This window comes from Esox lucius, chromosome 2 (assembly GCF_011004845.1).
Source record: "Esox lucius isolate fEsoLuc1 chromosome 2, fEsoLuc1.pri, whole genome shotgun sequence".
NCBI lineage: Eukaryota > Metazoa > Chordata > Actinopteri > Esociformes > Esocidae > Esox > Esox lucius.
The window spans coordinates 33,663,183-33,689,950 of NC_047570.1; the positions used below are offsets into that span (position 1 = coordinate 33,663,183).

The 26,768-nt window shown below is 43.9% G+C and overlaps 1 protein-coding gene and 1 long non-coding RNA gene across 2 annotated transcripts; one reads left to right on the forward strand and one right to left on the reverse strand.

Moving 5' to 3' along the window:
* Window positions 1–531: 531 nt before the first annotated feature.
* On the reverse strand, window positions 532–24,650 carry kcnq1.1 (potassium voltage-gated channel, KQT-like subfamily, member 1.1). Its single transcript, XM_034286986.1, has 17 exons — window positions 22,861–24,650; window positions 16,433–16,523; window positions 14,075–14,201; window positions 13,830–13,908; window positions 13,534–13,630; window positions 11,584–11,724; window positions 11,373–11,483; window positions 11,050–11,145; window positions 10,645–10,761; window positions 10,355–10,507; window positions 9,181–9,229; window positions 8,914–9,037; window positions 5,386–5,461; window positions 3,697–3,791; window positions 2,947–2,993; window positions 2,739–2,800; window positions 532–2,476 (listed from the first exon to the last, which is right to left on the reverse strand). The coding sequence occupies exons 1-17, from the start codon at window positions 23,223–23,225 to the stop codon at window positions 2,276–2,278; spliced, it is 2,031 nt and encodes a 676-aa protein (XP_034142877.1). The 5' UTR covers window positions 23,226–24,650; the 3' UTR covers window positions 532–2,275.
* On the forward strand, window positions 23,248–26,268 carry LOC105025318. The gene is made up of 3 exons (XR_002198218.2): window positions 23,248–23,335; window positions 25,197–25,526; window positions 25,610–26,268. It is a non-coding gene; the product is annotated as an uncharacterized LOC105025318 (long non-coding RNA).
* The last annotated feature ends 500 nt before the right edge of the window (window positions 26,269–26,768 follow it).

The window sequence follows — 26,768 nt, forward strand, 5'->3', positions numbered from 1 at the left end:
TGCATGAGCTGTGGATGAACTGCCTTTTTGACAACCGTCCAATTAAAAAGTCATGGATATTCGCCACAATCCTTTATTGGCAATAAAAAGTATTTAAAAAACACGATGGCTACAAAATCGAATTGGACTGAAGATTTTACAGAAAAGCCCCTTAACATTGAAGGTTAGATTTTGATTGTGCATACTCAGGTAACTGTCCTGAAAACATGTTATAATGAATAATTACATTTAGTGTGTACTTTGAGTTTGTCATTACACATCTCTATTTACTGACAAATCTACTGAAGTATGTGCTTTGTTTAATCATTGGATCCTATTAAACATATAATTTAAAATTGAACAATACACTACATTTTCAATCTTGTAAAATACTATACTACATAGATGGAATAGCAGTAATTGTATAGTATATGCTATTTTTAATGGTAAATTTCCTTTTGATTTAGGGAAAGTTGTCTGAGTAGTGATGCTATCTCAAATGTTTACGAATGGTCATCCAATGACTGAATTACAATTCCCAAAAAAACAATCATATCCAGGATATAAAAAGAGCTAAATAAATAGCCAGAAAAAAAATTGGTCCGGATGTCTGTTTGGCGTCCAATAGCTAGTGTGTTGTGATTTGGCAACACCTGCCAGTAACCTGACCTAGTAGCAAATATTCTAGTTGATTTAACATGTAGACGTTCCTGTCCTGCTCAGTAGATTTTAAGCCAATCAGATTGCATTAAATGAAAGGACGGCCAACAACATGTATATATATATATAAAGCAATTAGTTAGCTAGCTAACATTAGCTGCTTACCAGCAACACTGTATTTGAACAATGCTGACAATAGAAACATGATATGTTCTATCTGAAAACAAAGCCACTGACAATCCTGTTCAGAGGCTTTAGGTACTCTCGGAAGACAGACGTCAGTCTGGTCGGTTCTCTGTTGTGGATGGACTGTCGGCATTGTTTGGAGCTGCTGCTGACACACGCTCATTGTCCTGATGTTGACCCGGTTTCGTCCATCTACGCTAACAAGATCTGCTGGAAAATCTGTTCAGAATCCACCTTAAGATCGTTTCCACAAAATGAGGGCACAGTCAGAATGTGGAACAATACAAGGCACCCGTCAGTTTTGGGTATTAGCAGGGCTTTTATGTCTATCTGGTTTGTCCTGGAATGCACTGTTCTTTTCTGGGGCAATGCTGTCCTGAATGCTTCTTGCTCCCTCTGGAAGAATACAGAGTGCATTTGGTTCAATGACTCAATTAAAGCACTTAACGTCAAGTCCCAGGGAAAACCTAAAATGCTTTTCCCTGGCTCTTCACATCCTCTTACCTCTGCTCCTTCTTAAAACCCAAAATCTCCACTAAATTGGAAATCAGTATGTAGGAGTATTTTGCGTGGTGAGGAGTAAGGATTCAGCTTTTTACAGTTTACCCATGGGTTGTTAGAACGTACTTTGGCATTTCAGGTCTACTGCACCATAATGTAGCACAGGGATTTCCTTGTCTCAGTGTGCTATAATGACTGGATTAGGTGCGTTTTGGGCATCTGCAAAAGCTATCTGAGGTCATCAGTGAAGTTAGTGTGTCCTCAGATGCACCAATCTGACTGACTTCCTGCAGTACAGAGGAAAAAAAGCTAAATGGCTTGGCACTCGTCTTCAAAGCTCCCGAGCCGGTTAACAGTTGGTGTGACTAGACACAGTCCTAGGTCCAGTGGGAAATCATGACATCTTGGGGAATGGTGGAAAATCAGGGTGAAAACTTTTACACGAATAAATAACACATTCTGAAGGATGAAACGTCATCAGACACCGGCAACCCGTCCGGTGTTCATCCTTGCCAAGTTCTTCAATGTAACGCTGCTCCTTCCCATCTTGAGACGAACACACTTACTGTAAATCACTCTGCATAGGAACTTCTTCTCAGTGACTAAAATGTCAAACGGGCTGTAAGTCAGGACCAGTGGGAGGGACAGATGAATTCTGTAGCGACCTGAGAATTCCACAACACTGGTCCAGACCCGACCGCTCTCTGGGTACTGACTATTAATCTGACCGGTCAGCACTGCGCAAGTAGAAAGGACTGCGCATCTGCTGTGTCCCCAGGCACAGAGGACCTAAACACTGGTCTCAGAACAGGAGAAAGGCTGATGGAGGAGAGAAAGAGCAATGGTGTAGAGTATGAGTGACAGAGGAGAGAAGGAGAGAAGGAGAGAAGGAGTGACGGACGGACGGAGGAGGGGCAGAGGGTGATGCAGGCTTTGGCGTTTCCCGGATTCAGGGACTCCCGTCCAGACTCGGGCCTGGGTTGAGGGGTTGATGGAGGGTGGGCAGGCTGTCCTGGCCGGGGACCACCGCCCTGCCCTGGGACTTCCTCCTACCTGGGCCGTGTGCTGCCCCCGCCTCGCCCAGACCCTGGTCCACCAGGTGGGTTAGGGACTCGGCAATTCTGTCGAGTGTGTGGTCCATGTGTTGTATCTGTTAGTAGATCGGACACACAGGGGAGTCAACGACGTCAAGGCCAACGGAATACCATTACTACACACATGTTCATGTTATTTTGGTTCTGTGGGAAATTGAAGTGCGTCACATAATCTGCCTTTCTGCAAGCAGACCCCCATCCTCTGGGGGCGAGTGGAAAGCCTCGGCATCCGGTTAAAGGCATAACTCAACTGGCATAATGTCTTCGCACTCTGCAGTGGCACCACAGGGAGCCAAGGACCACGACGTTACATCCCACCTTTTCCTCCATCCTGTTGAGCCGGGAACCGATGGTGTTGGTGCCTTTGTCCTTGGCTTTGTCTTTGGTCCCGGGAGCATGATGGCGGAGAGCACGGAACAGGGAAACGAGGCGTGAGAAGAAACGAGAAGGTACGTAAAACATGGGAAATGAAATGGAAACTAAACCTCCTGGGAATGCATGACTGAAGGTAGTCAGACTGTTTTACCGGAGCTCGTCTGGAACAGGGTCAGCTTCCCCAAGGACTGGTCAAGTCTAGAGGAGAACAACAACAAAAAAATGACAAAGGAGATTCACTAGAAATTGACTTCAAAGATTTGACGACTGTCTAAGGCTCTAGTGTGTCACTGTAATGTGTCCGGCCAACCTGCCAGGGCCATTGCTACAGTCAGTTAGGATGGAGGCTTCAACTCCTTTTCAAGTCCTTCCCAAAACTTTACCTGGTTTGACTTTACCCAAACCCCTGTTCTAATTTCACACAGTTGAGTTTCAAATGCCTCAACTTCGCCGTGTCACCCACGCATATCAATCTCAATGAAACGTCAGATTCTTAAGTGAATTCGCGATATTGTGTTATGTAAAGAGATGCTGTGATTTCTGTGAGCGTCGCTGCACAGGAAAGTATGCAGCATTCACCCATGCGAAGTTGTTGGAAAAAGGCAAACACAATGTTTTAATAATAATAATAATGCATTATACATATATAGCGCTTTTCAAGGACCCAGAGATGCTTTACAGAATAATTTCCCTAAACACAAATGGCACCTATTACTTCAATTTATTGCAGTCCAAAAAATCCCCAGGTGATTTTGATCCAGACAAGTGTGAAATGATGTGCTGTGACTGAAAAAAAACATCGCGTCTGTTCTTTGCAAGTCCTGCTCACTGTTGTGACCTAATACCATAATATAATTGTCTCATTAATTAGTCGGATGAGATTCCGTTTGATGCAGCTCACCTTCTTTGTAACTCCTTGATGCGCACCATCAGATTCAGATGTCCTTGGGAGTACTGCTCGATCACATCTCGCACGTCATAGGGCTTACGCGCTTGCTGTAGAACGCACACATACCGCGTTAATCACCCTCAGTGGAAAGGATTTCAAGATGGCCTCACAAGGTCAGCAACTGACCCCACAAGCTGTGCTAAGGAGCTGTGTTAAAAGACTGATTATAAAAGGGAAACCAGAAATAATACATGGAAAGATTACTCTCTGGTGTTAACCTATCAAAGACAAACACACAGACAAACGCTACCAAGCAGTCAGAGACACACACACACACCATGGAGAAAGACACAACTTGAGTGCTGTGTCTCCTTTTCTGCCATTTAAAATTGTTGGTTTTGGGCAGAGTTCCACAGATTGGAGCAGAAAGTCGTGTGAAGTTCCTTGTTTGTCTCCGGCTTGATCAAGGCAGTCTGTCTGGAAGACAAACACTCACACCCCTGTGTTGACAGGTAGCCCATTAGGAGGAGGGCAAACAGCCATCAGCATGACATCACACGTCCCTGCTGCTATCCAGTGCTAGTCTGTGGCTAACAGCATGCTGCCAGACAGGATATGCTGCGTGTCAACCACCCACAAACAGGGTAGGGGTTACAGAGGAGGGAGGGAGGGACAGACGGGAGGGGTCACAGAGTGGCATTCTAACTGTGTCAGGGTAGAGGTAATGGCTTAACTGGTCAGGTGGCTTAAAAAGTAGTGGAGGCTTCCCAGGCGTTGCGGCCGTCTAAAGGTATCTAACATAGAGTGTGGGTGGTTGACACCCCCCCGTCTCAGTTTCCAAGGTGTTACGCTGCTATATTATTGTGCTGGGGGACATGAGGGATGTACTACTAACTTTTCTCAGTTTCCTCCAATTTTAAATTTTAGAAGGAGATGAGGTCCTGGTCCACACCTGCGGATTACCTGGTTTGGGGGGACCGTTGCTGTTCCTGTCCTTGTCCACCTGGTCATACTTCTGACCTAGTCTAAAATCAAATATACTCTGGATTTAGCCAAGAGAAATTTATTTATTATTCCAATTGGACTCTTAATATCTCACCCGGCAGCCAGAAGAGGACTGGTCACCCCTCTGAGCCTGGGTCCTCTCTAGGTTTCTTCCTAAAATTCGACCTTCTTAGGGAGTTTTTCCTAGCCACTGAAATTCAACACTACTGTTGTTTGCTCCTTGGGGTTTAAGGCCGGGTGTCTCTGTAAAGCACTTTGTGACAACTGCTGTTGTAAAAAGCGCTTTATAAATAAATTTTGATTTGATTGATTGATTGAGAGTCAAGCTGATTAGAATAATGGCCGAAATGAATTGACCGAAATCAGCCGTGACAGGGGAGGCAACGTCAGCAGGGCTCTCATCTCACTCTAACAGCTCTCTCAGGAGTTCGGCACCCGCGTATTGACCCGCGTGACTTCCTGGTTGCGTGAACAGTGTGGGAAAAGAGCATAATGTCTCGGCATGGATTGCCTAGGAGAAACGCGATCTTCAACTCTCCCGAATCCGTTGGGAGCTGCTGGGATAAGCTTGTAGGCACAACTGGACGTGATCAAATTTGGGAAGTTGTCGATAGTGTTGGTTTAGGCAGTTGCACTGTATCTGTTTACACAGTGGAATGTCCCATCTGCTGGGGAATGACACTTCCACAAACCCACCTGGAATCTCTTCTTGGAGACAAAGAAACGCATCCGCAGAATCACCTGAATGGCGGCTCGGTGGGTCGCCTGGAGCCTGGGAGAGAAAGGTGGCTATGAGGCCTGGGTACAGTCTGGTACACAGGAATATTCATGATATAAGAATCATTTTGATATTGATAACAACAACAGCAGCAACAGTAAAAAATAACAATAATGCTGTATGAATTGTATACAGGATTTAAAAACATACTAACTGGAAGGTCTGGCAGTTCATGGAAGATATTATACTGTACATAATAACAGACACATTCAAGAATGGTCAGATAAACATTAAGCTTTTGTCACAAGGACATTCATTTGCACATCACCTGTCACTCTGCTGCTGAAACCTAAAGGCTGCATAAATTATCCCGCCTCATTCCTCTATAAACAGACTGAGGCAGAATGAAATGGGAGTTATTCCCTGCGGACTACCTCAAGCAAAATGTTGGCGGCTGATGATCCTGTTAGGATATATTCACAGCCTTCAGTGTAAGTGAGCATGCAGCATACATTCATTACCATGATGAATGTAAGTGGATAAGAAACACACAAAGTAGTAAAAAGTTCCACAATTCTTTTTGGTTTTGTTTTGAAGCTAGAAAATATTAATGTCTTTCTCAGTTTTATGCCTCTGATCACATTGTTCAAGCTGTACCGGTGCTTCCAAAGCCTTAGCCAACATGCCTGTGATTGCAGCTGTAAATAAATTTGCCCAGAGCAAGTACGGTGAATTAAGCAGTGGTTGGCCCTGTTGCTAAGCACCCATTAGTGGGAATCTGTGGGCTGTCAGTCGTAATCACAGTGATAAAGGGAGCCAGCGGCTTGACACTCTGATCTGGGGAGATGTGATGAGGCAAACCAGCGACATTCACCACAGAGAGATAGAGGAATTTATAGAGAGAGAAACAGAAAGATCCAGCAACATAGCTAAAGTTTAACATTTTAAAAGCCTTACAGACATGCTTTATCCTTTTGATAATGTTTAATGTTTACTTTATATATTTTTTTATTTTAAGTTTTTACTTATGTTATTAATCATACATTGATTGTTTTCCACATGCTTCAGCAATGTAATCAAAAATTTCGCAATCCAATAAAACCTTTCAATTTGTAGTTCAACTGATTGTGATAGATGATAGAGACTAGTAAAATGATAGGTAGAGAATAGTTAAAGAAGCGCCAGTCATGTGAAAAGGGGACAAACTATTTACTAGTCTGGTTCATTTTGCTCTGAGATTGCATATCTGAACTGTGTTTGTTTGCTTGTTTGTTTGTCTGTCTGTTTTTCTTGGGGGATAACAAGATGGCAGGAGCAATTAGTGTTAACTGTTTTTCTAAGGGACAGAACAACAGAGCTTTTGCCTTGGCGGGGACTGGAATCAGGGACCTTTAGGATACCCTGACCACTTGGCTACCTTGCTGCCCCAGGTTCTTCATATTGAAACTGTCGAGTAACCCTTATAGAGCAAGTTTGCCCAATTAAATGTTTCCTCTAACCATTTGAACAACCTTTTTTGGGGTAGAATTTTGAGGAGTTAAAATCACGTGGTACTTTGAGTTACAAGTATAAATAGTTCTTTACAATACCCTTTTTCCCATGAAAAACGTACAGGGGTTCACGCCTGGTTTCCAATGTAAAGGATCCTCCAAGAATCCTTTTTCAGTGTGATGGTTGGACTTCGCTAATACTGATTCTGATATTGGCGCTGCCATTCAATCAGGAGTCAGATTAGTTCATTACCACAACAGGAACTCTACATGCTTCTGTGTGGTCATGGTCTAACAAGTGCTCAGTGACTGAGGGGTGTCTCCATTTCGACCGCGACGAGTAGAATGAACACAAAAGTGCCATCCTCCTCTGATAGCATTCTGCAAAAAATACACCAACATCACGACTGGAGTCGTCTCTGCTGTTATCGGTTATCTACAGATGTACTGTACCATGACCACTTCCACGGGGGGAAAAGAGCTAAGCCCTCAAGCGAATGCCCTCTACTGCTCTCAGGATTCCATAAACAGGAAATGGTAGAACAAACAATGGTGATGAACTGTATCTTGTAGACAGTGGGAATGTCCAGGAGCTGTGCATGTTTTGCTGATATATAAAATCCTTTAATCGAGTGAATCAACCAACCACAAAACCAGGGGAATAATGATCGAGTGAACCACTAAAGAGCTCTTTCACTCTCTTTTTCTATCGCAATTTATTTCTTCCTTTGGCTTTTCCTATCAATTCTTCACAATCTCAATGCAACAGCAAACCACTAAACAAGTGAATCTCTCAGTGGTCCACCGAAATCCTATAAATCCCTTCTTTACATAAATCTATACTATAGCAGCCGTAAAACAGTGTTTCCCCCGCTTGTTTTAGCAAGAAGCATCACTTAGTGGGCCACTCCTGGTTTCAAGTGTTTAGAAGTAAATGGGGCGGTGAGAAAGAACTCAGAGCTCCCGATTTAACCTATTTAGACTACAAAAGTTGTTGTGACAAGAATGTATATTGAATAACATTAACATAATATGCCAGTATAATATTGGATGCAAACACACATACACACGAAACTCTCGAGGCAGCATGAGGTGGTACAACAGTTTGGAGAGAACCTTGACCTCGAAGGCAGAAATACTGTCTGACAATGTTGTTTACCTGGTAACTAACATGGTGCTCTTCCGTCCAATGTGTGCTGTTGCTGGTTATTGAACTGGTGGTAGTATTGTGTCGGTGTCAGTGGGAGATGTTTTGCGCCGCTTGCCAACAATGTAATTATGTATTTTGTTTCTGTTTATGGCACAGAATCTGTTTATGGATTCTGTTCATGGACCTGGAAAGACCTACAGAGCCTGTTCTTCTACACAACTGCTCATTCCACTCCAATGAAGATTGAGCAAGACACCGTCTTTAGACCACAATATCAGTTGTCTGACAGAAGTGTCCCATGTTGCCTACAAAAGCTGCCGTGTGCTGATTTATATTTCCCCCAGTTTACGCTACAAATACAAATCTGTTGTTAATCAAAATAAATAAGCATTTCTGTGTTAAAACGCAGTAATGTTGTCATTGCTAGCAGCAGCCAGCCTGCCCCTTAACCCCACTGTTTAGCATTAGATCCGAAGGGACAGGAAAGCAGACCCATTTCCTTCTTTTCACAGAAGACCATTATGTCACAGTGGAAAGGTTGTCACAACACATGTTATGTAAATCTAGTAAACAAGTACTGTAGGTGTGTGTGTGTTCACATGTGCCTGCGATCAGGTGTGTGTTAGTGTATTCTGACGGACGACGCAAACAAGAGTGTTCAGATATAAAGGAGGGTTAGTCACCCTCAAGCGAGCTGGGCCCAGCGAGCAACTTGTGTTACGCTAGAGCTAGCTCAGCAGGTTCGGGCTGGGAACAGACCAAAGACCGGGAGGGAAATTCACTCGCAACAATGCCGTCGTTATGTCAGAAACAAATCCCAGCCCGAATCCCAGCGTCGCGCTTATGTCACAACGTCAGAGGCTTACTGCGACACGTGAGTGGCGGGGGTCAGCACGCTCTGGTCCTCCTGGTCCAGGTCATCCCCAAAGCTGTTGTTCCTGGGGAGGGGACTGGGGCACTGCACCTCCAACAGACCAGGGCTCTTTTTCACTGCCAACACACACACAGACACGCTGGGACTATGCACAAGCTAGGCGACGTTGAGATGCGATCGATGTCACCTCAGGTGGTCGTTCACCCCGCAGCCCTTTCAGGGGCTTCTGCGAGGAGGCAACGTATTCCCGCTCGATTACCTTGGAGTGGGGAGCTGAATGTGAGGGAGGTGAGCGACGTCCAGGACTGCTGGTTATCTGCGAGAACAAGAACACTGGTTTCAAGGTTTAAATGTCAAATGCGCCGAACAACACAGCGTCGTCCTGCACAATGAAATTCCTGTGACGTGGCTCCCTGACAAACTATGTAGAGAGAGTTGAGAAGAAGAGTCCACAGGGGGCAGGTATTACTGTACTACTACATATGTGTACAACAGGAGAACTAGGCAGAGTGTGAGAGAAATCGAACAATAGCAGAGAGAGGGATTGGTCACGAGGACAGTAACAGAGACAGTTCAGTGGTCACAAAGACAGTAACAAAGACAGTTCAGTGGTCAAGAGGACAGTAACAGAGACAGTTCAGTGGTCACAAAGACAGTAACAGAGACTGTTCAGTGGTCACAAGGACAGTAACAGAGACTGTTTAGTGGTCACAAGGACAGTAACAGAGACTGTTCAGTGGTCACAAGGACAGTAACAGAGACTGTTTAGTGGTCACAAGGACAGTAACAGAGACTGTTTAGTGGTCACAAGGACAGTAACAGAGACAGTTCAGTGGTCACGAGGGCAGTAACAGAGACTGTTCAGTGGTCACGAGGACAGTAACAGAGACAGTTCAGTGGTCAAGAGGACAGTAACAGAGACAGTTCAGTGGTCACAAAGACAGTAACAGAGACTGTTTAGTGGTCACAAGGACAGTAACAGAGACAGTTCAGTGGTCAAGAGGACAGTAACAGAGACAGTTCAGTGGTCACGAGGACAGTAACAGAGACAGTTCAGTGGTCACAAGGACAGTAACAGAGACAGCTCAGTGGTCATGAGGACAGTAACAGAGACTGTTCAGTGGTCAAGAGGACAGTAACAGAGACTGTTCAGTGGTCAAATTGGTCAAAAGGACACTAACTGCAGCTCACCACATCCCCCTAAGGTAGGTCTTTGGATCAACAGAGCAGCTAGTAAATTTACTACAGTAAACAAATAACAATGGAATGGACAGCAATGGGCTTTGCTCTGACAGCGGATCGCCTTTACAGTGTGTGTGAACTACCCCTTAAAACAACTGTAATCCATTACACGAAAGCCTAAATATCTATGGGTTGGTTTCATGGAGCCCAGACTCGGGCTAACTAATGAAGGTCAATGGAGTTCTCGGCACTATGAGTTCACACCTCCTACCTGTGCAGATTGTGCTGTATACATCAGAGCTCAGATCCCTCCGACTGTCAAAAACAGAGTCGTAGCTGAAACTGGGAAGTGTAGGAGAACCAGGCCCGTCGTTCTTCTCGCTGTTCTTCTCGCTGTTCTTCGTCTTCCTCTTCAGCTTCATCTATTCGAGGGGGCAGAAGTGGACGGATGGGTGAATGGAGACGGACGGATTAACGAGCTTTGACGTGATAACCGATGTTTCTATGTGGATGCGTCGGACTAGGGTGACAGGCGGCTGACCGTCTTCTTGGGTTTGGGACTGGACACGGAGGAGCTGGGCAGGGCGGGTTTCCTCCTGACAAACATCTTGAAGGTGGCAGAGTCAGGGTTGTCCACAGCGAAGCACCGCCACGAAGTCTGGATGAGGCCCGATAAGGACAGAGGAGGCAATAACAAGTTACAGACAAGCACCAGAATCTACACCACAGTAATGTAGGCTGACTTGAGCTTAAATAGAAAACATAGCAAGGCGCAGACCTAACCACGATGTGCAGCACCTTGAAGATAACGCAGGAGTTGTTGAGGAATAATGATTGGACTGCTGCACATCTGCCTCTAGCCGTACTTTGAAGCATATTTGCTATGCATGTGGTCTGCCACGGTCATGAGGAGGGTAATATATACATGTATGTAGGTCGGACGCACCTGGATGAGAATGGCAGCGGCAGGGATTTGTCTATTGAAGTGCTTCTGCCTCTGTTTCTGCTGGACCTTCAGAGCAAAGCCTGAACCCAGGATCCCCTGCCAATGAACACCGCAGATTACAACACCATTAGAAATCAAGGTGCAACCCAGAACCACGAAGGTGTTGCTAAGGCTGTCCCCACATTTTTTGTTGGATTTCCAAATGGAAAGTTTATACTTTGAAATGTTATCCACAAATCCTTAATTTTTTTTCTAAAGGGTTCTTCTACCTGTAACCAAAAACCTTTTTAAGTGTACCTCAAACTGATTATCCCTGCACTTACAGCTGGCAGGGCGAAGAAGGAGATGGCGAAGACTGAGAAACAGGACGCGATGGTCTTACCAATCCACGTCTGAGGGACCTTGTCGCCATAGCCTATAGTTGTGACGGTGACCTGCAAGACACGAAAAACAAAGTGAGTAGTCATCCAAGACACCTGCCCGTTCAGTGTGACAACACACACACACACACACACACACACACTACACTCTTACCACACCCCACCACAACGCGTCGGCGTAGCTGCCAAACTCGGTGACTCCGTTCCCGTCCACGGCGTCCTTCTCCGCCAGATAAACAAAGTACGAAGAGAAGATCAGGCCCAGGAAACCGATGTACAGCGTGGTGATGAGCTCCTGAGAACACACCCACACACACACACACACACACACAAGACCAGTTAGTACACATATTTATCCAGCCACATAAAACAAAAATACTACTTTACAGTTGGTGCTGTAGTTCCTCTGTATATAAAGGTTATGCTCATTCTAGCATTTATCCAATAAGTTTCATCTAGGATAATGCTTCCACTTCTACAACCCCTTTTCCAAAAAAGTTGGGACGACATGTAAAATGTAAAGAAAAACAGAACGCAATGACGTGCAAAGCATTTAAACCCTATATTCAATAGAAAATAGTATAGGCAACATATCAAATGTTGAAACAAAAATTGCAAAGAGTTCGGGGATATCATCATCTACGGTACATAATATCATTAAAATCTCTGCACGCAAAGGACAAGGCCGAAAACCAATATTGTATGGCCGTGATCTTCGGGCCCTCAGGCAGCACTGGATGAAAAACAGACACGATTCTGTAGTGGACATCACTGCATGGGCTCAGGAACACTTCTGAAAACCATTGTCTGTGAACACAGTACATCACTACATCCACAAATGCAAGTTAAAACTCTACCATGGAAAGAAGAAACCAGATATAAACAAGATCCAGAAACGCTGTAGTGTTCTCTGGGCCCAAGCTAATTTCAGATGGATTGTGGCAAAGTTGAAAAGTGTCCTGTGGTCTGACGAATCATAATGTGAAATAAGTTTTGGGAATCATGGACGCCGCGTCCTCCAGGCTAAAAAAGGGACCATCCGGCTTGTTATCAGCGCACAGTTCAAAAGCCAACATCTGTGATGATATGGGGGTGCATTTGTGCACATGGCATGGGTGACTTGCACATCTGTAAAGGCACCATTAACGCTGAACAAATATACAGGTTTTGGAGCAACATATGTTGCCATCCAGACAATGTCTTTTTCAAGGAAGGCCTTGCTTATTTCAGCAAGACAATGCCAAACCATATTCTGCATGTATTACAACAGCATGGCTCCTTAGGAAAAGTGTCTGGGTGCTAAACTGATCTGCCTGCAGTCCAGACCTGTCACCCATTGAAATTATTTGGCGCATTATAAAAAAATAGGACAAAGGAGACCCTGAACTGTTGAGCAGCTAGAATCCTATAACAAGCAAGAATGGGAAACATTTCACTTTCAAAACTACAGCAATTGGTCTCCTCAGTACCCAAATGCTTACAGAGTATTATTAAATGAAGAGGTGATGCAACACAGTGTAAACATGCCCCTGTCCCAACTTTTTTTAAACGTGTTGCAAATTCAAAATGGGCATGTATTATTTCAAAAACAATAAGACATTTCCAGTTCAACATTTGATATGTTGTCTTTGTACTATTTTCAATTAAATACAGAGATTAAATGATTTGCACATCATTGCATTCTGTTTTTATTTGCATTTTACGCAGGGTCCCAAAATATTTTATCAAAAACACTACAGTAAGTACTACAGTACTACAGTACTGTAATATATACAGTATGAATAATATAAAATACTATGGTGAAGTTGGCAAAACCTCTACGATGTACAGTAACACTGTCACAACACCACAGCGTACAATAATATCACGTGGATATGAGGAATGGAGTAATGAAGAGTCAAAACCACATTTCTGGAAAATTAAAACACATATTTATTTAAACACCTGTCGCTCAACCTTGAAGTATAAGTACGTGTTAATGTTTGTCTGCCGCATTTCAAGATTAATACGAGAACTAATAAAACCACAACAGTCACTACCACAATAACAATAACAGATGAAGTTCATTCATAAATAAAAAGGTTTTCACAAAACCAAACAATACCTGTCTGTGAATGAAGACCACGGAACCTAGCAGGCGCCATGTTCCTCCCTGTCGGTCCACGTGAAGCATACGAAGTATCTGCAGGAAGCGGATGCCCCTGGAACGAACACACGCCCTCTGTTTATCGCTAAACCTTCATTCATGCAGGACGGGCACCTGCCCCCGACCACCGCGCTGTATAACTGCAAAGCTTCAAAATGCCAAAGTCGCAGGGCGGGAGACCCACTGAGGGAGCCCGGGCCGGTTTGCGGTGTTACAGAATCACCACGTGTGAGAGCTGAGGGCCAGCGTCTTACCTGACTGCAGATGTGGCAAACACCTGGCCATTGGAGCCCACTACCAGCACCACAACGGAGGCCACCACCACAATCAGATCTGCACCGACATAAAAATGGCTAGATCAGGGGGTTGAATTGTCACTGCTCAGCTTACGGTATCAATGACCGCGGGGAAACCCGGCATTGGCCCTGTATTGTACGTTACTGTATTCATTCTTAAGTGATTTGAAGGCAGAGGAAACCATTTAGTTCCTCCCACTTGCCAATGACGGAGATCGGCTTCCTGGCAAATCGCAGCCGGCCCACGAAGCCAACATATTTACTACGGCACCCAGCCGACCACAGACGCACTACATACTCCACACCAAAAAACACCACAAGCACTATTTCCTGTTAGAGACAGACAGAAAAAAAATTGTTAACATTCACATTTCCCTTCACATTGCACTGGATTTAAAGACAGAGACAGGGAGTGAGTGCTTGGCGATAGACAGGAGGGACATGTCCTTGTGTCTTTCTCGTACAGATAATGGCTTATTATATGCTGTCAATCTAATCATATAGAGTAACACCAGCACAATTAAGTTTAATTTGAGCAAATTTAACCCCTGGAGGACATTAAGCAATTTTGCAGACCAATCCCAAATAAATGACCTTGTAATGAATCTTTTAGGACGACAGATGAGCCATTCTTTCCATCTCAGTGATGGTCAAATGAATGTTGCTAGTTAAATAAGTCTCTTCCGACAGGTACCCATTCTCGGTCCAGACGATCGACACTAGACTGGGCAGAGTGACTTGGTAACCTTCTGAACACAGGGATTCACGCTACACAAAGGACTGCTGTTGTCATGGTGACCATGCAGGGAGGGGGCAAGGTGAAGGGGAGGGGGGCAGGACGGGGTCATCTGCCTTGAGTCCAGCAAATCGAGCTTTGGGCTACTTTCTGTTCTAAACTAGTAGACTCCTGTGGCACTATGAACACAAGAAAACAAAAACAGCATACTGAACACGCGTTTGAGGAACATACATAGGAAAACAAAAAACTATAAGAATGTCCTTTATTAGTTAGGATTGGTATTATATTGGACAGTTATCGGAGCAGCAGATGTTCTTTCAGTGGTCCACAACTTCTAACATCAACCCCTTTGGGGACGAGGTGATGTATTTATTCGCAAGAATCATTTACGTTCTAACAAATAACTCAGTCTCCTTCTCATTCTTCATTTCTCTTGAGAAACAAAAGCAGGTCAGTTGTCTGTGGAGAATTATGCCCTGATCCCCGGCATACAGAGAGCCCCCTATAGCTGAGGCCCCTAACTCATCAGTAAACCCTGACGAGTGGCCCGCTTCATTAAATCCTGTTAGCCACTGACCGAGGTGAACTTTGAACCAGTGCAAGCCCCCATGACCCCCACACTTTGGTCCTGCTCCCATCGAAGCCTAATCGCTAGTCCTCTCTCGTTCTCGTTCTTTAGTCCTGGTCGTCTTACTGGAAAAAGGGCAGACTTGTTTCTCCCAAACTAACCACAAAGAACACATTTAAAAGCTGATGAACCCAACAGCTGGTCAGTGGTGCTACAGGTTGACCAAAGGATTAAGGGTAAGGACCGGGACAGGACGTGATCTAGGGTAAGGGTTGGGACGTGATCTAGGGTAAGGGTCGGGACGTGATCTAGGGTAAGGGTCGGGACGGGACGTGATCTAGGACCTTGCAAATTCTGAATTAACCATGGCTGACCTGGATGTCTACACTGAAATGTGATCATGGGGAAAGTGAACCATTGTTTTGGGTCACAAATTCTATCCTATTTTGACAATGTCTCTTACTAAATATAGGTTTCTCTGGATAAGAGCATCGGCTAAATGACTAAAATATGAAACGAATACAGAGGCAACCTAATGCATGGTGACTGCTGATTCCTCCATGCACTATGAATTCACGTTCAATTAACTGTTATGGTTACTGCATTACGATCTAAGCTGGCCCAACATATCAACTACTGGTTTTGGTGGATGTCCTGGCCGGAGCATTAGTGGAGGTTTAGGGTTACGTGTGATTTCTAAACACTCACCTTGCACGTTTTATTAGGTTTGTGGAGGAGTGAGGACAGGCATGGGCAAAACCGGCCTTTCTATAATTTAGAGAAAATGGACACGTGCTGCCCCCTGCAGGACTGTCGGCACTGTTACACAACAAGGAACAGAGCTGGAGAGAAATACATTGGTTTGGATTTCCTGGCAGGCTTCCGAGAAAAAGGCTTGCAATTTGTATTCACTGATTCTGTCGTCTGATGGAGTGACTCATTGCTGCAAACACTGTGTCTTCTGTGGCCTCGTCCAGATGGGTTTTACACTCGGCCGGAATATAATATCCAGCATAATCACCCAAACCTGACTGAAAAACTCAACGAGGACTGGCCACCCCCACGAAGACCGGTAACTCCCTGGCCATCTAGAGGGAATGTTTCCTAGCCATTGTGTTTGTGTCTCTGCATTGCTGTCTCTTTACCCAGGGCTTGTGCGAAGTACTGTAAAGCACTGCTGGAAAAGAGGTGTTCAGAAAAATCGTTAAATTGAAAAACAAATGCACTAGAGAGCATGTTCCAGCGTCCACTCACCACCCAGAAGAGAGTTTCATGTGCCAGAGCCTGGTACTGGTCAATAGTAGAGAGGACACTGAGGATCAGACAAGCCAGAACAATCAGGAACCTGGAGGGCACAACAACATCAAGTCACTTTCTCACAACAACACCCACATATAACAGCAGAAATAACAGACTGACCGGCTCTGTTCTCTCTTCACAAGACCCTTTCAACTGATTGATGTTGTAATTTTATCACGTGAAAGGGTTGCGTGTTAGAGCAAGATAGAGTACAAGAAACGTTCAGTGTTCAGATTTCATACACAAAAAATAACAAATTACTAAGGGGGGAGGGTACTGACAGAAAGAATAACAACAACAACAACAACATCAGATATGATTCCACCCCATGAGCCGAACAAAAATAGGACTGGGCTACACATTTGGGTAATGCCGTATTTACATTTTCAGTCACATTGCTACATTATGTAACCAGGAAGTGACAGTGACTAATAAGATACTGATATTCAGTGCTGCACCCCAGGTTAGTGAGCATAACCAATATCCAATTTCACACATGGGCTGAGCTTGGAACTGACACTTACCTCGGCTCACTTTAGGTATTTCTCTGAGTCAAAAACAGCCGTGATCATGAATAATGCACCAGCCAGCCACTACAGTGAAAGGCAAAAACTGGTCCTTCGCTTGCCTGTAACCTTGTGCAGTGTGGGCCTAGTAAGCCGGCAGAACTGGAGGGGTGCAGTGACGGCCGTATGTACTGCACTTCCACGCAGCGACATAGCAGACGTTGTTCCCGAGACCCGCTAAGGCCGTCGGATCAGCGATATCATACCAAACATAGAGACATGCAAGCACACACACACTCAAAACACACACAAACATAAACGCACACACGCACACGCATACGTGCACACTCAAATCCACATACACGTCGCACGTCATCCTCTTTGATCTCATGCAAGGTCATTCGCTCCAGTTCCCAACTGAAACAACAAAAGAACCACTGTGACTTCTCAAGAGGCCTGAGATAATGGGACAAAGTTGTTTCCTTTGGACCAGATAAGGCCCCGGACTACAACTCTGCCATACGAGACAAAATGTGGAGGACCCAGTAAATGTCCATTTACACCCTTTGACAAGGAAGCTGACGTCCCCTCGGCCAATTGGAACTATATTTTGAGATCACACCCAGGGGCTTCTGCGGGAATAGACCAGTGTGGCAGATCCAGTTGTCATTACCAAGATACTAGCCCCTGTCTGCCTTAACCGACTTAGTGGTTACCGCAGAAACACGTTTCAACACACTAGTCATTTTCCTTGAGCGACACACCAGTCATTGGCCTACACTTGAGTGACACTTTATGGAAATTAGGGCGAGGGGCTGCTGTTTGGTTTTTGGTTAGTGTGTTTGCTCCATTTGGGCCCTTATCTGCAGAACTGCGTGTGGCTGCTTCCAGATGACTGGTCTGGTATCCAAACACCCTGCCAGCACACGGAAACACTGATAAAATAGAGGGACCCTGTGTGGAGCTGCCCTCATATACAGAAGTACTGCTATAGTGCTAACCATGCAGCAGTACTGCTATAGTGCTAACCATGCAGCAGTACTGCTATAGTGCTAACCATGCAGCAGTACTGCTATAGTGCTAACCATGCAGCAGTACTGCTATAGTGCTAACCATGCAGCAGTACTGCTATAGTGCTAACCATGCAGCAGTACTGCTATAGTACTAACCATGCAGCAGTACTGCTATAGTACTAACCATACAGCAGTACTGCCATAGTGCTAACCATGCAGCAGTACTGCTATAGTGCTAACCATGCAGCAGTACTGCTATAGTGCTAACCATGCAGCAGTACTGCTATAGTGCTAACCATGCAGCAGTACTGCTATAGTGCTAACCATGCAGCAGTACTGCTATAGTGCTAACCATGCAGCAGTACTGCTATAGTGCTAACCATGCAGCAGTACTGCTATAGTGCTAACCATGCAGCAGTACTGCTATAGTGCTAACCATGCAGCAGTACTGCTATAGTGCTAACCATGCAGCAGTACTGCTATAGTGCTAACCATGCAGCAGTACTGCTATAGTGCTAACCATGCAGCAGTACTGCTATAGTGCTAACCATGCAGCAGTACTGCTATAGTGCTAACCATGCAGCAGTACTGCTATAGTGCTAACCATGCAGCAGTACTGCTATAGTGCTAACCATGCAGCAGTACTGCTATAGTGCTAACCATGCAGCAGTACTGCTATAGTGCTAACCATGCAGCAGTACTGCTATAGTGCTAACCATGCAGCAGTACTGCTATAGTGCTAACCATGCAGCAGTACTGCTATAGTGCTAACCATGCAGCAGTACTGCTATAGTGCTAACCATGCAGCAGTACTGCTATAGTGCTAACCATGCAGCAGTACTGCTATAGTGCTAACCATGCAGCAGTACTGCTATAGTGCTAACCATGCAGCAGTACTGCTATAGTGCTAACCATGCAGCAGTACTGCTATAGTGCTAACCATGCAGCAGTACTGCTATAGTGCTAACCATGCAGCAGTACTGCTATAGTGCTAACCATGCAGCAGTACTGCTATAGTGCTAACCATGCAGCAGTACTGCTATAGTGCTAACCATGCAGCAGTACTGCTATAGTGCTAACCATGCAGCAGTACTGCTATAGTGCTAACCATGCAGCAGTACTGCTATAGTGCTAACCATGCAGCAGTACTGCTATAGTGCTAACCATGCAGCAGTACTGCTATAGTGCTAACCATGCAGCAGTACTGCTATAGTGCTAACCATGCAGCAGTACTGCTATAGTGCTAACCATGCAGCAGTACTGCTATAGTGCTAACCATGCAGCAGTACTGCTATAGTGCTAACCATAGCAGCAGTACTGCTATAGTGCTAACCATGCAGCAGTACTGCTATAGTGCTAACCATGCAGCAGTACTGCTATAGTGCTAACCATGCAGCAGTACTGCTATAGTGCTAACCATGCAGCAGTACTGCTATAGTGCTAACCATGCAGCAGTACTGCTATAGTGCTAACCATGCAGCAGTACTGCTATAGTGCTAACCATGCAGCAGTACTGCTATAGTGCTAACCATGCAGCAGTACTGCTATAGTGCTAACCATGCAGCAGTACTGCTATAGTGCTAACCATGCAGAAGTACTGCCATAGTACTAACTATGCAGCAGTGCTGCCATAGCACTAACCATACAGGAGTACTGCTATATTACTAAACATACAGCGGTACTGCCATAGCCCTAACCATACAGCAGTACCGCCATAGTACTAACCATAAAGCAGTACTTTTATAGTACTAACCATACAGTAGTACTTTTATAGTACTAACCATACAGCAGTACTGCCATAGTACCAACCATACAGGAGTACTGCCATACTAGTACAGACATGCCAGTCCATACATTATAACTGTTGTACAGATATACTTCCATAACGTAGTACAGTCACATATTGGCCCTGCCATACGACGTTTTGGTGTGCGCTTCCATTGGGCATTGTTCTGAAAGTCAGTAATGTCACGCCCGCCATGTCCCTTTCGCAGGTCCCTGAAACACACCCACTGACTCCATCCATACCCTTCACCGTTTCAAAACCTCTGAATGACCACTGACACTTACGAGCGCGTCCCTGGTGCCAAACTGTCACCAACGTTTGGTTGTTGTACAGCTAATGTGGGAAAAAGTCAGTTCACTCCGTACGCATGTACCCATAGCGTGTGTTTTACTGGCAGCCAGCTGCTTGCCTGTGTGGGCACTGTCAAGCTCTACACAATACTCACAGCACTTCCATCCCTATGCTCAATTTATTATTGATGTGCGGGATCGCTTGCAGTCTGCTGTGTCGGCAGGGCGGGGGGTGGTGGTGGGGGGGGGCAGACAACAACAACGCAGAACAGACAAACAAAACACAACGGGTTTTACACACACTCGCCATGTTAGAATCAATCCAAGGCAAGCCGACTGGGTCTTTCATAAACATCTGGCTTTGAGGAGCGGAGAGGACAATTAAATGGTCTCAAGTTGCCGTGTCAGCATTTTACTCTTCCCAGTCTCAGTGTGCAACCCGAAACAGGATACTGTACCTCAATCAGTGCTAAACGTTTAATAGACACTTTTATACAAAGCCACTTCCAATTGATGTATGGATCAAACCTCCCGCTCTGGCCTGTTGAGTGCCGTGCTCAACAAAATGACTTACATGATGAATCAACAGTGTTAAGGTTGTCTTAACAGTTTCAAAAGTACACCAAACACTACACGTAAAGTCTTGTGTCCGTGTGCTGAAATAAAAGATTAAATTCGAACAGAAAACTTATATTGTTTGTCTGTTCACAGATTTGTTTACATCCCTGTTAGTGAGTATTTCTTCTTTGTCATGACAACCCATCTACATGACAGATGTGGCTAGAAGCTGATTGGACAGCATGATTATTAAACAGGTGTACCTGTCCTGGGGACAATAAAAGGCCACTATAAAATGTGCAATTTTCTCCCAAAACACAGATGCCACAGATGCTGAGAGGAGGAATGTCCACCCAAGCTGTTGAATTAATTAGCAAAAGATGTAATGCTCATTTATATACCCTAAGTTGCCTCTTACTTAATTTTTGTGAATACGGCACAATGGGTCCAAATGAACTTCTAACTTTGGACAACTTGTAGACCAGGACTTCCACATAAGGCATTTTCACCTGTGGGATAATCAAAAACCAAGGAAACGTGATAGAAAAGTATAGAAAAGTATCAAGGGAATGACGTTACGAAATTAGCAATGGCAAAATGGGGTACGGCGTAAATAAAACAGGTTTAGCTTGAGGCACAATGCCAACATTAAAGTGGGCCAAAAAGCTATTTTGTTATGGAACTATTCACCCTCCTTTTGAGTTCAAACATACACACACACGAACAAAAAAACACACACACACGCACACACACACACAGGTCCTGCAATCCTGATAGCATTCTCTTTGAAGCTTTACCACTGGGTCAGTCATAAGTCCATGTACACTCTTTCCTCCCACTCCTACACTGTAAGTTAAAGTTGCACAACATGGGACCTAACCATTAAAATGAACTCCCATAGGAAAAACAGGCCGTTTGTCTATGTTAATAGGGCTTCGTAAAGCTTTGTGAAGCTTTGTAAAGTCAGTTGAAGAGTTAGACATCAACCTTCGAGACTCTTCACAGCTGAATGTAACTTCATAATTACAACAGGGCTACGCAGGCCTACTGAAACACAAAACACTAAATCGGTAGCAAAATATACAAAAATGAATTCAATAAATAACAAGTAGGCGACATCTGTAGGAAACAACGGGGAACAACGGGGAGTCCAGAGGCATTCAGTATAATCAGCCTTATCCCTGCCATGACGCATCACGCCCAGTCATAAACCCTCTGTATCCCCGCGGGCCACGCCAGTGGGTCGTATGGGTGAGACAGTCAGGCAGGACCCGCTGTACTCAAAGCAGCAAGGCTGCCAAATTCAGCCGCTCGCTATCAACTCCAGGGAGAGGAGATACCAGGCATCCGGGAAGTTGGTTTTCACCCTGCACATTCCTCACCCAGAGACCGGTCCCCTGCATCACACATGACGCCCCGTCCTTGAAAGGACAACATATCGCGATATCCAAGTTGGTTTCTCAGAAACAGATTATGTCTACAGTTTAGGCATAAAACGCATGCCCCAATTAAGAATCTCCATGGAAATAGAGGTTAAGTCCAGGCCTTATTTTGGGTCTGTGAAACCAGCAAATAAAATCTGGCAAGCAATGTTCAGGTCTGTTCTGTGTTAAAGCAGTCAGGCTGACTTAACTCTGTAGCTCTATTGGGTCTCAGCACATGATGACATATTACTTCCTAGGCTATATAGACTACTGACCGGAGTTTATTTTGCTGTCTAAACCTACAAGTATCTGAAGTGTTTTAAACCAATCATTAAGTAGCAGCATTTGACCTTAATTAATATTTGGATAGAAAATATTTTAGGCATACACACTCAAAAATAGAAGTACACAGTGTGTACTTAAAAGGGTACAAATGCTTGTCGTTGGGTGGGGGGTACCTTTTTGAGAGACAATTGTGTACCTTTTAGTGTTCTTTCTTTTGTTTTAATTCACTTTGTACGATTTCTGTTAGTCAAAAGGTGTGCCTTCTGTCCCTATAATGACCAAAATTGTACCTTTGAGGGAACATTCTTCAAAAGTATACCTATAAGTACAGAACTGTTCTTGTTTCGTACCTCCATTTTTGAGTGTGTAGGTAATTATAAATAAAACAAACAATAGACAAGTACAATGTCCTTGAACTGGATTTGACCATTTGCCACTTGGCAAAATGCCCCTAAAGCACTAGACATGTTTGACTAAAGTCAATGCCGGTTATATCAATGTTATTCATCATAAACACTCACACACAGAAGTGGTACACAAAGCACTTCCACCCAGAAGGTCTTTCCAGAAAGTTATAAACGCGTCCTTGAATATGCGCACGGGAAAGAAGTCGAGGAGCAGTGCTGTATACGGACATCCGGGGGTTCAAATTGACCCCGGGCATGTGAGACACTGACGGTCGAGTGACCATTGCGTGAATGGTGATACCCTCGGAGTCACATCGTAACCTGTTGTTGGAAATAATAGTCCCAAGCTCATATTGTGAGACCGTAACGCCTTGGGACTTCTCTAACTCTGTCTTTTTTCCAAGTCCCGCGGCCATCGAGGATCTCCGTATGTTATTAAGGACCTCATTCCTTTGAGATGTATTATCTGGACATGACATTTTGTTCGATCCCTGGTATGTCTTTTTCCGCAATGAGACCGGAGCGCTGTGGTCGCTGTCCAATGTGCACTTTTTGGATGAATGAAGTGGGACAAATCCGTCTGCATACGGTGAGGGAAATCAAAAAGAAGAAAAAATTGGAATACACAATCCGAAATACATATAGCGGTATACAGTAGGCTAGCTACACGGTTGAAGCAAGTGTCAGATCCATATTTAACTACGAAATGTTCTCTACCTGTGGCTGGACCGTACTTATCAGCGAAAACAGAGCCCGCCCTAAACCTATTTCGGACCATAGTCTAGATCGGTTGGGGGGGGTGGTATTTTAGGGCCCCCATTTTTTGTGGACATTAATTTCCACCAGTTATTATTCACTTTGCCACATGAGAAAAAATATATAATTTTCAGCAAATTTTCAGCAATTCTTTACTTGTTGCCAATTGGTGAACAGGACATTTTTCTGTAAATTTCATGACCTTAGCATGTTAATGTTACTTTGAAATGAGGACAACTAACATAACTTTTACCCCTAGTCACAGTCAAAAAGCGGAACATGCACTAAGCAATAAAAAAATTAATCTGAGGTATTTTTACCCCAGTACATACCTCAGTACATACCTCAGTACATACCTCAGTACATACACCGTGCATAAAGGCTGTGTAAATATAACAAAATCTGAGCCGCAAACGCATTGCGACGATAAAATGTTTTTACAATACAGAGACACTGGACTCGGAGAACGGGTCATAAACAGTCTCTCCCTCATACCCGGGTTCATCTTTCTCCCTCTCTTTACAAATGACCTCCAGGAAATCAATCCCTGACTTAATTGTATGTTTCCTGCAAGTAATGATATGTCAGCTGTCAGCCGAGGTAATATCCTGATGTGTGCCTGTGTCTGGGTAAGGTTACAATGCAGAATTCATGTGAATGACCTTGACCATCCTTAATAGTGAAATGGTGACACTGGTTTGCTTAGGGGGTTTAAATTGGGGGAAAAGTCAATTGAAGTCCAAGTGATGACAGGTTCTGTTGTCAGGTACATATTAACCTGCCTTGGCGACTGGACTGAAGGTGAGGGAGTGCTTTGGCCTGTTGCAGGGTCTACACAGGATGGGCAAGTAGTACAGTCAAAATTGGCTCTATTGTAAAAATGCATGAATTTGAAATTAGAGTTATAGCAGATGTTGGAGTTATTGCAGATAAAGTAAAAGCAATGTGCTTCGGTCTAGGTTTAAAACCTAGTTTTAAGAGTAATAACTGTGGAAGTGGTTGGGGTTTATGCGTTTGACTGGCAAATAAAAGAGAGCAAAGTTGTATAATTGTCAAGGATTCCACAATTATTTATTGTCAAAGTATATCCATCCAATTTCAATATTTCCTGAAAACAAGCTGGTTTAACGTGTTATTGTTCCGGTGGCCAGGTGGAATGTTGAACAGAGCTGCCTTGTCATATCATTATCTAGCACCTCCTTTTGGTAGGTTAGGCACCTGCGCACGTTAATCATGGTTGTTAGCTGGTGAATGTGTTAACCTCTAGCGCATGTGTATAATTGAAAGCGTTGTGGTTGATTGAGCAATGTGATCTGAATCAAAACGGCTTGGTTAGATGTGCTTGGGGAAACATGTCTCAATCCATCCCTCTGTAGGTGGAGTTGTTGCAACGCGGCAGGCCGTAATCCCAAATTGTTCTTGTTTAAAAAAAATATAAACAATAATAAAAGAACGATAATGCCGGCGTAATGTCAACAGGCCCATTCACAAAGGTCTGTCATTGTCACACACAGCTGCGTAGCTGATACTGTGGAACGTAAGACCAATTGTTTACACCATGCATTCAAAGGTCAACAAGATGTTTTCGCCAAAGATAGTGCTTAGAAAAAGCTCTTTTTTTATTCTCGTCAGAGCCCAGAATCTTTAGCCGGGATTTGATGGGAGTTTTTTCTCTTTACCCCTCTCCCTTCAAGGCCACTTTTGTGAGGCAGCTGGCGTGATGGTTGCTGTATGCACAGTGTCTTCCAGCTCAGCCGTGGAAGACTGCAACCTCTTTGGAGTTTCCATTGGCCTCTTGGCTCACATTTGGGCCATATTCTCTCTATTACTTAATAATGGACTTTACTGTGCTCCGGGGGACATTCAGTGCCATGTAAATGTTCTTATATCCTAACCCTGATTGATACTTTTCCAGAACCTTTTTTTTTTTCTTTTTCAGAACCCCTAACTGCACACAGGTGAACTCCATTCAAGTAATTATATGCCTTCCAAAGAAAACTGATTGCACCAGACAGCTCATTTAGGTATGTCCAAAGGAGGTGAATACTTATGCAATCAATTATTTTCAGTTTTATCTTTGTAATTTACTTTTATTTTTAATTTGCAGCCTTTTATTTTTCACTATGACATTATAGATTTTTTTTGTGCTGATCAGTGGGAGAAACACAAGATTGAACCCATTATAACTTCATATTGTCGTCAAACCGTAAAATGTGGAAAAGTCCATGGACACGTTTGAGAGTCACTGTATCTCCCTTGCAGATAAAGGGTCTTTTTTCATTGGCTTTATAACCTCCAGACAAGCTGAGAAATTAGTTGGAATCTCTAAAGTCCCATTGGAAATAATACAGAGGTGCATGGGTGCCACTTAAATCTGGTCCCCTGCTCTTTCAACAACGACAAAAGACCTCTCCCCTCCACGCTGTCTCTGATCAACAACATAAGAGCACACTGTCTCTGACAGTAAATTATGATGTATACGTGTGTGTATATATTAATGTCTTATTAATGTCTTAGAAGTTGTTCCTGCTGTTGATAATGTCTATGACTGTCTTATGCATTCTTCTCATTCTTACCATGAACCACTGATTTCTGCCACTGGATAATTCACACACATTATAAGCTATAGACCACATTTGCCATCTTAATGCAAGGGACTAAATTCGCTCTTGGGTTTGCTTTTGGAATAATATGAACTTTCATAGATATGTTTGTCTGTTTTTAATACCCAGTGTTCATGTTGCCATTGTATAGCATTTTTAAATAAACATGTTTGTATCTTGAAAAAATATCCAATCCCATTATTTAAACGGTTCCTCGATGTAAGACATTTTTTTGATACGATTTTACGGAGGTTCTAAATGTAGTTTGCATTTGATACACCAAAAGACACCAGAGGGCAGTCTGTGGTAGTCTCGTTTGATTCCCTATTTCTATTCTCTACTATTTCTATGGTATTATTTCACTCTAATGCCCACCCAAAATCACATTACTCAAGGAGGCTTGTGATAACTTTGGATTCTTAATTGCTTCAGGCTCTAACACTTTTAGCACATCAATACCTCTTTATAGTTGGTCTATTGTTAAAACTGAGTACACTAACATCTCCACGGGTGTGGAAATGGCAGTTTGTGTCAGTGTCGTGTGTACTCTTTCATAACAACACCGTGTCAATTCAAGTTATTTTTAGGTAAGCCTTTTAGAATGACCCTTGGTGTATTTCAATGCACCAAATCAATCCCTGGCTTTTGAACTTGTAGCCACAA

Excerpts from the sequence above, each read along its gene's own strand:
- kcnq1.1 (XM_034286986.1), bottom strand. The coding sequence starts at position 23,225 with ATGTCATGTCCAGATAATACATCTCAAAGGAATGAGGTCCTTAATAAC. Across the intron at positions 5,462-8,913 it reads CCCGCCACTCACGTGTCGCA|GCTCCAGGCGACCCACCGAG; the intron begins GTAAGCCTCTGA and ends TTTCTCTCCCAG. Across the intron at positions 2,801-2,946 it reads CCTGTTCCAGACGAGCTCCG|ACAAAGCCAAGGACAAAGGC; the intron begins GTAAAACAGTCT and ends CCGGGACCAAAG.